General features: G+C 36.8%; 1 protein-coding gene across 1 annotated transcript in view; it reads right to left on the bottom strand.

The window, feature by feature from the left end:
- STXBP3 (syntaxin binding protein 3) overlaps positions 1–13,750 on the bottom strand; it is an 87,054-nt gene that overhangs the window by 34,745 nt on the left and 38,559 nt on the right. The window contains exons 8-9 of the mRNA XM_006882499.1: positions 9,811–9,901; positions 2,931–3,055 (exon numbers count right to left, since the gene is read on the bottom strand). Coding sequence (XP_006882561.1) covers positions 2,931–3,055; positions 9,811–9,901 — 216 coding nt within the window. The remainder of the gene's footprint in view (positions 1–2,930; positions 3,056–9,810; positions 9,902–13,750) is intronic.

Below are 13,750 nucleotides of genomic sequence, written 5' to 3'. Positions count from 1 at the left end.
CTTCTTTTAATACTTCCTGGATCATTTAATATTCTGCCCAAAGCATCCTTGATTATAGCAACTCGAGGTTTGAATTTGTTCTTCAGTTCCTTGAGCTATAACAGTGAGAACAGCAATGTCGCAATGTCACTCCCAACACAGCCTATTAAATATGGGTTGTATCGTGGAGGTGGTAAGAAATTGGACAAACACAACATAGATCAACTTATATTATTTTTCCTCAACCTGATAACCACTTCTCCTTTAAAGAATGGGAAATAATAAAAATGTCACCAGAGTAAACAGGTTTAAAGGAATCCACTGAAGTGAACAGCAATTCAGAGGGGACATGAAACTACTTAAAAGCTAGAAGAAGTAGTTTTATCTGACTTCTTCTCCAAATGTAAATTCTCTCTTCTCTTTTTATGCAGATTGTGGAGTTAGATGAGGTTTGACCATCTTTGGGATTGTCAAATTTCCTGAGCTTGAACTGAACTGAACTTTCTAAACTCTGGGCTGCAGAAAACAAATGTATAAATGTTTATTTCTGCTGTATAAATGCTATCATTTCCAGAACTGAAATATAGGCTCCATAAAACTATCCACCAAAATGTTCTTGTTCAAAAGTAAAAAGGATACAAAGATTATAGGAGCAAGTCTAACAATACTCAGAGAAGACAATTTCATCTTAAGGATAGATTTAAAGAGGTATCCAAGATGAAGAACAGAATCTAGATATTTAAAATGTCCTGTCTTTGTACTGTGTTTCCGTCAGGAGCTGTGATAAAAGCATAAGCCATAGGAAGCTTGTGTTTCTCTCTAGTCATCTCCCTTCACTCTTCTGAATCATGGAAAAGGTGTACAGCTAGCTGCTAGTCGCTTCCATTTTGTTTTTTAAGTCTCTCCCTTGCATTTAAAAATGCAAAGCTTATTTTCACTAGCTTGCAGAACTATGCAAAGTAAATATTTTAAACAATATGGTAAAAGTAACAGTTGATATCTACAGTCTGCAACTAAGTTCTTACATGTCCTACAATTCATTCTTCCCAAATTTCTTGAGCAATATATAGGTTTAGAAGACCTAAAGGATAATATATTTTCTGAGAATTCTCAATAAACTATTCATAACTCTACTTTATTGGGGAAAAAAGAACACCACAAATGGATGTTGACATCAGTATTAGAACTACCATCTGTGTTGATTTTTCTGCTATCCAATAATACAAATAACTCAAAGAAACCAGGATTTGATCAAAATCCAAACAACAAAGAAATAATTTAGTTTAATAATGTTTAAATTAATAAAAATATTAATAGAATTACCACAAATGCTCAGATCTTTTTTTTAATGTATTTGATGGGATTTTTTTCCTTTTTACAAGTAACAGTAAATAATATTTATTCTATGTCTTAGGAATTCACTTCTGATCTTAAGATTTAAAATTTTATATCAAATGACACAGGAATTGTGGGAGATATATGGTGAATATATAGTAGTATAAATGCTTTTTTTTTAAAAGTAAAAATGTGTTTTATTAGCAGGTTACATGATTATACAGAAATAGAAAACATTATTAAACAACTATTTGAAATAATAATTATTAAGTATCTAATTGAAGATGAATATATAAAAATTCATTGCATTTTTACATGCTATCAGAAACCAATTTGAAAACAAAATTTAGCAGAACATTTCAATATTGTTTACAATAGCAAAGAGTTGGAAGCAACCTAAGGGCCCATCAACAAACAAATGGATAGAGAAGTTGTGGTATATCCACACAATGGAATACTATGCTGCATTGAAAAACAAGGAACTCATGCAATATTATTCAAAATGGGTGACCCTGGAGGACATTATGCTGGATGAAATATCTCAGTCACAAAGGGACAAATACTGCATGGTGCCACTGTTGTAGAATGGGTCTGACATCAGGGTTGGGGTATGACAGAAAAAACTGGATAAATTATGTATATTTTATTGAAACAGATGAGGGAAAGAACAGATTAGAGGTGATATATGATTATTATGGTTAGCACAGAATCCAGAATTAAGCTTGCATAGAGAAGTGTACTCGGGGCGGGGGGGGGGGGGGGAAGGGATGGGGGAATTGTATACAAATGCTCAGATCTTTTAACAAAGCTATTAGGTTAATTAAAACATAAAAAGCCAGAAGAGACAAACTTATTTTCATTTTTAGTACTGTTTCCAAGTAAATCTTAGCTGAGAAATTTAAAGATTATTATATCAAATCACAGCTTTCCTTCTCTCACACTGTTGTTAAGTCAGAACTGACTCAGAGCTGACCCATCAGTGAGTTTTCAGAGGATGTAAACTGTAAGGAGCTCTGGTGGCTTATATACATACACACACACATTAAGTGATAAATAAAATTACAGTGCAGTAGCTCCTTGGCAGAAAAGCTATTTTATTCATTTAGCTTTTATCTAATACTTTTAAAGTAAAAAATTATTTCTTATACCAACATTACACTGATAATGTTACCAAAATGGGAAAGCACTAACTATTTTTAATAGCCATTCTATTTTTCTAGTGCTCTAGTGTTTTGAAAATATATTGAGAAGGCATGTATTCTGAACCACTTATGATTCAGAATAATTTTGGCCTAACCAGTTTGACTATGGTTTCTATTTCAATAAGTAAAACATTGAGTCTAGTATTTACTCTTACCGTAAGTGAAAAGTTAAAAATATTCCACCTGCTTAAACGTAGCATTGAGGAAAGAAAATACATCAAAAAGGTTCAAAGCAGTCAAATTACTTATTCACTACGATTGTAAAAATATTTTAGATTATGACGATAAGAGCAAGAGAAGGATAGAGTATCTAGATAAAAAGGTTACAAAGGCTTTCAGGTTTCTAGTGCCCACACAAATTATTAAATGCCCATCTTCTTTCCTATTTGTATATGCCTTTCAAGTTATACTTGCTTGTATGTATCGTTCTCAATCGGTAGTAGATCATACGCCATTGCCTGAAAGGTGAGTTCATGCAGGACAGTGGACACGGGATCAAAGCCACGATCAATTATTATGAGCTGGGAATGAGTTTTGCCCTAAAATAACAAGACAAAAAAATTGTTTAATAAACTTTAATTTCTTTGTGTTAATACATTTTTAATCTCTTTAAAAAACAAGATCTTTTCCATAAGCTGCGCCCCTTCTCTCTACAATTGGTGTTGCTGTGCACCAACAAGTCAGAATCAACCCACAGCTGACCCTCGAGCAGGTTTTCAGAGGCTTTTAGTTAATCGCATGGAAAGAAACTGTCCATCTTTTTACTGCAGAGTAGCTGGTGGATCTGAACCATGTGCCTTCGGATTGCAGTGTAGCTTCTTATCTAGGCCACCAGAGCTCACACAAAAAAGAAAAAGTTCACTTAATTGTCTTGAGAATGTGATGTTATTTCTTTAAAAAGTAAACTCTGAGTGGCATAAATGGAAGGACATGGAAGGGATCCAGACAATGTAATGAAAATTTTTCATAATAAAGATGTAATAATACAATGTTCTGGAAACAATTTTTTAAAATGTAACATTTACCTTGCTGTAAACTATTTCCTTGTGAATTCAGTTTCATAAAATTAAAACTAGTATAAATGATAAGTAACAGCCACTATTTGAGTTATTGCTACTATTTGAGTGCTAGACAGGTGAATTAGCTACTACTGAGTGCTAAACATTAGGCTAGGTGAGGTATTTCCTTTAATTTTTACAGTAAACCTGTAAGACATAATTAAATAGGGGTATTAAGGTTTAAGATGAAATAATTGCCTCAAGTCACAGAGTAAGTGGCAGGACTCAATCCCAGGTCTGCTTTACTCCATCATCTGTGCTATAAGCCATTATGCAATTTCAAAAGATTCTACTGATGCCAGCTAAAAAGATAACTCAAAAATTAAGTCTTGTTATCATTAAATCACAAAGAGCATTCATCACTAAATCATTTACAGGGCTGGGGAAAATGACTTTCAATACTTTCATTATCTTTCAATACTTGATTTTATAAAGTAGTAACTTGGTATTATTATTATTCAAAACAGTAAGATTACAACTTATTCAAAACTCATTGTCATCAAGTTGAAACTGACTCGAAGCTGACACTCCAATGAGTTTCTGAGGCTGTAAATAGTACAAAATGAGACTGTCGATCTTTCTCCTGACGTGTGGCTGGCGAATTCAAACCACCAGAGAGGCATGGCTTTTTGGGGTAGAATGCAACTCATTGATTATGCCACCAGAACTCCCTACAACTCATGAGGTATGTATAGCAATGCAACATAGATTGCACAGACTAGAGGGCGTTTTTTTTTTAATGTTAACTATTCACCCATTTAAATAAACTTTGAAACAGTGTGGTACAATAGTTTGAGCATAGCCAGCATAATCAGACAAATCTGTGTCTGAGTTCAGCTCTTAACACTTTCTTTTAAGACTTTGGAAAAGTCTTAAAAAAAAGTTTAATCTGTTTATAACTTCAGTACCCTTATTTGTAAAGTGAAATATAACCACAGAATCTTATGCCTTATAGGACTGCTACAAAAATAAAATATTATAAGACTATGAAATAATCTAGCGTAGTACCTGGCACTCAGTAAGATCTTAATAAACTTGAGATATGAGTTTCCGGAAGGATGGGTCGAGGAGTGGGGTATTAATCACAAGGTTTCACAATTCAATGGGGGTGAGGGGTGAAAGAAATGGGAAGGACCTTCTGTGAAAAACAATGTATTTGAACCTTGTAAATAATTAAGTAGAACAGAATAAAAAAAATAAATTAAAAAGAACCACCAAAAAACAAAGTGCAATATTAACTGTTCTATCTGGGTTTGGAGACTATTGGCACTATGGGAGCCTAAAGAGCCAGAAGTGATTTCAAAAGGGAGGCAACATTTTACTAGAGTCGAGAGAGAAGGAAGAGTATATATCCACCAGGAACTTGGAGAATACATCAATTCCTAGGCAGAAAAAATGGAAAAAACAAGTTTATTTTTGCCTTTTTCCTCTACTGAAATGGCAAATGTCTAAAGAAATATTCACTACTATAATGATCCATCTCTTCATGAATCAAACATTTATTGACTATCTAGTATGTGTATCAAGCCGATGTGTTTTCACAACTGTTGTTGTTGCTATGTGCTGTTGAGTCACTTGCAACTCATAGTGACCCTATGTACAAGAGCACTAAACCCTGCTCTATCCTGTGTCAACCTCACTGTCTCCGACACACTCCCACCACCCCAATCACTAAATCAATCCATCTCATCAAGGGTCTTCCTCTCCTGCACTGTCCCTCTACTCTCCCAAACATGATGTCCCTCTCTAAGTACTGGTCCCTCCTTGCAACAGGTCTAAAGTATGTCAGACGAAGCTTCAGAATCCTTGACTCCAAGAAGTAGCCTGGTTTCACTCTCTTCAGGATAAATCTGTTTGTTCCCCTAGCAGTCCATGGTGTATTCAACACTCTTCTCCAGCACCACAGCTCAAAGGCATCAATTCTCTTTCTATCATTCCTAGTCACTGTCCAGTTCTCAGACGCATAGCACACAACTGCAAAGACTATGGCCAGGATCAGGCATACCTTACTCTCTAGCCTGATGTTGTTGCTCTTTAGTACTTTGGAGAGGTCCCTCACAGCTGACTTTCCCAATGCAATTCATCTCTTGATTTCCTGGCTGCTGGTACCAAGAGTTCTGACTGTGGAGCCAAGCAAACTAAAACCATTAACTATCTCAATCTCTTCACCATCCATAATGATGTTGCCAATTGGACCAGTGGTGAGAATCTTTGTTTTCTTGATGTTTAGCTTCAATCCATATTGAATGCTGCAGTTCTTGACATTCTGCAGCAAGTGCTTCAGGTCCTCCTCAGTTTCAGCAAGCAGGGTTGTGTCATCTGCACAAAGCAACTAAACCTGGGTAAACACTCTCCCTAGATTACCAGTCCAAAGAATCAGTAAATCTCAAAAATGAGCCCTTGTGATCTAGTGGTAAAAAACTTCACTGCAATCCAAAGGCATGTGGTTTGCATCTACCAGTGACTCTGCACAAAAGGATGGGCAATCTTTTCCAGTGCGATTTACTGCCTCTTGAAAGCCTGCTGGTGGGTTATCTATGAGTCGGTTCCAACTCATCAGCACACAATAACAACAAACGAACATTATACCTATGCCCACATGTCCCACTTAGCCAATTCTTTTGGTGAATTTTGGCTTTTTGTTTTAAAAGAGCATTATCCATGCAATAAACTCTTTTCCCTGTTATTTCCTTTTGGAAGCCCAAGGACCTCTTCCACTAGGGTATAACATAAGGCCTGCTGATTCTCCCATTATGCTCTAAGCATTCTTCTCTCATTCCATGTCCATCTCCTCTTCTAAACAACCAATAGCTTCTTCCTTTCACTCTTCAGTTATTGTTAATATGGCTTCCTAACTATTTGTTAATCTTTCATTCTCCTCAGACTTTTTATTCTCAAATCAATTCCTAATGCTGATGTTCTTCAGGTTCTAGTTTTCAATTCACTTTATGCTATCTAAATAAGGCAGAGTAATAATAACAATTTATTAAATTCCTATACATGCTAAACAACTTAGAGACTTAAAATGTTAAGCCACCTCATATTAATTGAGTAAGGCACATATTTTGTCAAATCCAATATCTAGATGGAAAAAAGTCCTCAAAATAGACAATGTGCCATAGAACAATAATAGAAACATATGTATTAACTGTTTACTCAGTCACAAGTATTATTCTAAGAACTTTATATATACTAACTCAATCCTCTCACTACCTTTTAAGATGTATTGCTGCCAAGGACCTCTGTAAAGTGCTAAAAAAATGATTACACTTTAAAGACTGAAACGTGGCTGCCCCAAACCATAGTATTTTCAATTGCTTCTTACATATGTGAAAGCTGGACAATGAATAAGGAAGGGTGAAGAAGAATCAATGCCTTTGAATTACAGAATTGACGAAAAATATTGAATATACCATGAACTGACAAAACAGCAGATGCAGCCCTGGATGTGCTCACCAGTATATGCCAGGAAGTTTGGATGACAGCTGCTTAGTCAACTAACTGGAAGAGATCCATATCTGTCCCCATTTCCAAGAAGGCCAGTCCAATAGAATGCGGAAATTAATCAAATAATATCACTAACATCACATGCAAACAAAATATTGCTGAAGATTACGCAAAAATGATTAGAATAATACATTGACAGAGAAATGGAAGCAGTTCAAGCTGAGTTTAGAAGAGACGATGGGACCAAGGATATCAGTACTGATGTCAGACTGATCAAGGCTGAAAGCAGAGAATACCAGAAGAATGTCTATTTGTTTTACTGACTATGCAAAGGGATTTTACTACGTGGATCATAACAAATTACAGCTAACATTGAGAAGAATGGGAATCACAGAATATTGATTTATGCTCATATAAACTTATACCTAGACCAAGAAACTGTTGTCTGAACAGAGCAAGGGGACACTGCAAGGTTTAAAATCAGAAAAGGTATGTCTAAGAGTTGTATCCTTTCTCTATACCTATTCAATCCATACATTGAGCAAATCATTCCAGAAGTTGGACTCTATGAAGAAAAATGTTGCATCAGCATAGGAGGAAGACTTATCAACAGCCTGCATTATGCAACTGATACAACCTTGCTTGCTGAACAAGAGGAAGATTTTAAATGCTTGCTGCTGAAGATCAAAGACTATAGCCGTTAATACGGATTGCATCTCAATTTAAGAAGGCAAAAATCTTTACCACTGGGTTAATAAATAACATCATTACAGATTGTGAGAAGATTTGTCAATGATTTCATCTTACTTGGATCCACAATAACATCTTTGAGACCAGAAGTCAGGTGATCAGATGTATTGCATTGGGAAAGTGTGCTATCAGGGACCTCTCCAAATTACTGTGGAGCAAAGATGTCAATTTTATGTCTAAAGAGCACTTGATTCAGGGCATGGTCTTTTCAATCCCTTGGTATACATTTCAGAGCTGGACAATGAATAAGGATGAGGGAAGAAGAATTGATGTCTTTGAGTTGTGGTGTTGAAGAAAATAGTCCCAAGTATTGTCAAAAAAATCAAACAGATATGTCTTGGAAAAAGTACAGGCAGAGGGCTCCTTGGAGGCAAGGATGTTAAAGCTTCATCTCACATACTCTGGCCATTATTTGGAGAGGCTACTAGTCCTTGAAGTTTGACAGCATATTTGGACGAGTGGAAGATCAGCAAAAGAGAGGAAAATCCTCCACAAGATGGACTGACATAGTGACCACAGGAATGGTTTCAGGCACGTCAGAGATGATGAAGATGATCCAGGATAGGACAAGGTTCTCATCTGTTGTTCATAAGGGGTTGCTATGAGTTGTACTTGACAGCAACTAAAAACTACAGCCAAAACAACAAATATGCCTTGAAAGAAACACAGCCAGAGTGCTCTTTAGAAGAAATTATGGTGAGACTTCATCTATTTTGGTCATATTATCAGGTGGGTCTAGTCCCCGCAGGAGGAAATCATGCTTGGAAAAGCAGAGGATTAGTGAAAGAGAGGAAGACTCTCAACAAGATGGAATGACACAGTGACTGTAACAATGAACTTAAACAAAGCAGAGACAGTGAGGCTGGCGCACAATCAGGCAGGCTTGCATCCTGTTGTACAAGTCCGGTTACAAGTTGAGAACCCAACAACAATCTCATAAGATAGGTATTCTCATCAATACAACTATGAGGTATCAATCATCTCACCCTAGTAAGAACAGCAAAATTTAGCAGAACAGCAAGCATCAAATGCTGGCAAGGTTGTGGAGAAACTGAAACCCATATTCACGGTTGGTGGGAGTGTAAAATGGTGCAACCACTATGGAAGGCTGTATGGCGCTTTTTCAAAAAGTTGCAAATAGAGATATCATTTGACCCAGCAATTCTACTACTGAGAATTGACCTTAAGAAACTGTAATTGCCACTCAAGCAGACATATGCACAACCATGTTTACTTGCAGCTTTTTTCACAACAGCAAAGAGCTGGAAACAACCCAAGTGCCCATCAACAAATGAGTGGATAGAGAAGCTCTGGTATATTCACACAATGGAATACTATGCAGCATTGAAAAACAAGGAACTCATGAAATATTATTCAAAATGGATGACCCTGGAGGACATTATGCTGAGTGAAATATCTCAGTCACAAAAGGACAATTATTGCCTAGGGCCACTGATATAAAATGGGACTGACATCAGGGTTGAGAGAAGACAGAAAAGGAGGGGAGGAAAGATGTATATTGCATTGAAACAGATGAGGGAGAGAACTGTTTAAAAGAGATATATGAATGGGTATTCTTGTTATTACAGAAGTACAGAGCGAAGGCTGCATAGTGGAGTGGACTTGGGGGGCAGGGATTGCACAACAATGAAAGAGTTTTTCTTTCTTTTCAAGAACTGAAAACGCTAAGTCTCTGTAAACTTTCATTAAAATTAATTTAAAGAAAATTAAAATAAAAAAAGATATGTATTCTCTTATTATCCCTATTTTATAAAATACCAGACTGAGAAACAGAGAAGTTATATACTCTGTCAAATATTGGCATTCAATTAATTACATGAAAAAGTCAGGATTTAGATGCAGTGCTGACTTCAAAACTCCAATTTTCTTTGACTAAAGCACATTGTCCATTATGGTGTCCACTACCATCTATGTTAATGAACCATAAATCAAAACCAACAAATAAATTAAAAAAATTTTTGGCTTATAAGGAAATAAGAGATTTTATTCATATTGACATTTTGCCTCTCATACAGTACCTTTATTTGGCTCTTTTCATCAATCTTGTAGTAGTCTTCAAGTTTTTTTTCCACAAGCTGTGCAAGCTTATTGGCATTATCTAAAGGTTTGCTAAATGTGGGGGGGAAAGTTCAAAAGTTAAAATTTAAAAATTAAACTATGAAATGTATTAATCTAAAAATTCTATAAACATGGAAAAGATCAGACGATATATGAAACGGATATTCTTGTATAAAGAGTTCTGGTGGAGAAGTGTGGAGAGTTGTGCAACTAATTCAAAGGCTGCTCCTCTCTGGTAGTTGAGCCCATCAGAATCCTGCAACAGAGAGGTGGGCAATCATCTGCCATCTGATTTACAGCCTCAGAAACCCAAAGGACAGTCAGCTGTGAGTCAGGTCTGTCTTGACAGCAATGGTTAAACTCCTGTTTGGAATTTAAAGTGTCCTTGTGGCACGAGGGTTTAAGGATTCATCTGCTAATCAGAAGGAAAATTTGACCCACCAGCCATACTGTGGAAAAAATATAAGGCAGTTTGTATTCAAAAGATTTATAGGCCTGAAAACCATATGGGCAGTTCAACTCTATCCTACAGGGTCACTGTCAGCTGGAATCAATTTGATGGTAGTAGGGAGTGTTTTGGTTTAATGGTTAAGCACCCACCTGCAGTCATGGGTTGTGCCCTCCACTTATGTAATGGTGTGATGTGGAAGCTTTGTAATGATGCCTTTTTCCTCTCCTGAAATGGCAAATGTCTAAAGAAATATTCACTACTATAATTACTTTGTAATGATGTCCTGATCTAATAAATCAAGTAAAAGGTTTAAGGGTGGAATGCAACACTCCTTAATCTCACCACAGCCCTAATTGGATTCAAGGGGAGTTTCTATAAGGTGTGACCTGTAATATCTATTTTCTTACTAGAGATAAAAGGAAAGTAAGGGAATCCAGTACCATCATGAAAGAATTGCCATGTGCAACAGTGAATGAATAAAAATGAAAACCAAACAAAAAACAAACCTCACACAAAAACAACAACAAAAAACCCCACATTAATTAGCATAACATAGTCTACCAAGAAAATGTTCTATATCCTATTTGTTGAGAATCACCTAGAGTCTTAAAAGTATGTGAGCTGGTTTTGTTTGTTTTTTAACATCCAATGTATAACTATTGGTCTCTCCCCGTCTGGAACAAAGAAGAGGGAAGAAAAGCAAAGATGTATAGAAACAATCTATAGTATAGTGGACCATGCTAACCTCAACTTTCACAGCCCTGAGACCGAGCTCTGAAAGGGCCCTGGATGGAGTAGGAGATAAATTTGGGGAGAAACAAAAACACAAACGAAACATAAAAATGGTCAGGGTTATTGGCCTGATAGAATGGGGGAACCCTAGAGACTTTAATCATCCCTTGAAACTGAACAAATCTCACCCCCAGGGCTCAATTTTCAGCCCAACAATAGCCATAGAGTAGCAGACCTATAAGGCAAAAAATAACATCAGGAAGGCAGATACTCCTTAGCACCAATCATATAAGATTGTAAGAGGAACATTTGCCCAGGCATAGGGCCCTCAAAGCAGGAAGGGTAAGGCAGGAGGAGTAACAGGATAAGAATGACAGGAAGAAAAGTGGGAATAGTGCAGTTACATTATGGGTATTGTAACTAAAATTATGAAACAAAATGTGTATGAATGGTGCAATTTAAAATTAATTCTCTTCAAATTGAGCTTTCACTCAATTTCCTTCTTGATGCCTGGATCCTGCCTTCAGAAGTTGTGTTGATTTTGGTCTGGGGTGAAACCTGGGTATTAGTGTTATAGACTGTGTGATTTTTGGCAAGCTATAAGCTCAGTACAAACAATAAGAAACATTTTGGGCTCCAACAGGCCCACAATCTCCCTGAGTATGGTTAAGATGGGGAAAATAAACTTGATTTTGCATTTTAAATAAAGAAGAAAGAATTGTCAGGAGTGGAGTGCACCATTTTGGCCCCAGACCTCTCCTTGAGAAAGTTCCTTAACACTGGGGAAGACCAAGACACATGGTGATCTCTAAGGAAGATTCTAGTGTGCAGAGGTTAAAGGAAACCACCTTCCTCCACAAGTAGTGGGCCTTCCTCTAGAGCTGGAACTCTAAATTTGGACTTCTAGTCTCCTTAACCGTATGAGCATAAATGTCTGTTAAAATCATCCAATTTATAGTCAATCAAAAAGAACAGAAGCCTAAACACAGACTCTTAGCTCAGTTCTGTGAAAGTCTAGAGAATAATCCATACATTGCTTATAAGAAAAATAATGTTTCTAGTAGCTGATATAGGAGTAAAGAACTTGTTTGCCAAGACCTGGTAAATACATACAGTGCAACATTAGTCAGTCAGTAGGAGAAATGAAGTCTGGATATGTGCTGCAATATGAGCAGAACTTGAAGACAGCATGCTGGGCAAATACATCAGTCACCAAAGGGAAAATGTTACATGATCTCACTCATATAAGAAGACAAAGGCAAATATACTGAGATCAAAGTGTATTGGTGGTTACCAAAGGCAGGAGGAAAGGAGAAAAGCAAGCTTACTAGTGATGAGAAATCATATTGACTAAAGGTCAATATCTGATTATTATAATTGTCAGTGAGTTACAAACTACACAAGACTGAATTGGCAAGTTTTCTGATCTAGTTACAATAATATATGACCTATCTCTGGGGCTAGGGGGTGGAGGCGGAAGTTGCTAAAGCTGCTTGCACAACCAAACATGGAAGATTTGGTTCTTTGGTTTGGAGGTTTAGCCTCATGAGGTAGAGTTCATGAGACACCTCAGTTAACTGGTCTAATGCTTCTGTTGTTAAATTGTGTTTAGCACTTCTGTTCTACCTCTTAGTTTGCGGTATGGTGTGATGTGACGTCCAGGGTTCTAAAAGCTTACAAGTAACCATCCAAACACAATTGGTCTCTATTCCCCTGGAACAATAGACAAAGAATTGAATAAGAGGAGGAAGATATAGATTGTGTGTGTGTGTGTGTGTGTATCACCTCCATAAACAACTGCTCCCTGTACCATGAGATCTAAAGAACTATATCCATCTATCTATTACTGAATATTTTGAACAAAAATTGCATAGAAGAAATCTGATGAAAAGGAGGGAAGTGCAAAACCAAATTTCATATTCTTATGGATTCTAGATTTTCTAAACTATGGAGAGCAGATGAAATCCTGAAACTACGCCCCTGAGATAATGTTTAAAGCTTAATCCAAAAACATTCCCTGAAGTAATCTTAAAAATGAACAATTTAGACTAACTAGAGAAAAGGTCTGCCCTGAGCACGTTCTATCTATATGGGATCAAAGCGACAGAAAGACGGTTGAAGGGGCAGTGAGTTTATATTAGCCAGAAAAGAACAAATGATTCAGTAGAGAATGAATGCACAATTCAAAGAATGTAAGCTAAATACACACACACACACACACACACACACACACACACTCATACATACTGTTGAATTGGATATGTTTTGTCATGTATATTCTCAAAAGCAGAAAGCAAAATTTTGGGGAAAAAGAACTGATAATATTTACTAGTAGTTGGTTCCAACTCTATAGTACACAACAACACATACAGGGAGCCATGGTAGCCTAGTGGTAAGGAGTAGTGCTATCAACCTGAAGTCACACAGTTTTAATCCACCAGCTGCTCCGTGGGACAAAGATCAGCAATCTCCTCTCATGTAATTATGTTGTCTCTGATAACCTGCTGCAGAGTCAGCTATGAGTTGGTTCCAACTTGACAGTACACAACAACAAGCAGTAGTACATACAGTACAATACAGTATAGTATTGTTGTTGTGGTGGTTATGTGCCATCGAGTTGTTTGCGACTCATAGCGACCCTATGTACAACAGCCCTAAACCCTGCTCTATCCTGTGCCAATCGCACTGCCTCTGACACACCCATCCCGATTACCCCA

This window comes from Elephantulus edwardii, unplaced genomic scaffold, assembly GCF_000299155.1.
Source record: "Elephantulus edwardii isolate Elephantulus edwardi_28Jun2011 unplaced genomic scaffold, EleEdw1.0 scaffold00020, whole genome shotgun sequence".
NCBI lineage: Eukaryota > Metazoa > Chordata > Mammalia > Macroscelidea > Macroscelididae > Elephantulus > Elephantulus edwardii.
This window is presented reverse-complemented; position numbering and strand designations above follow the sequence as displayed.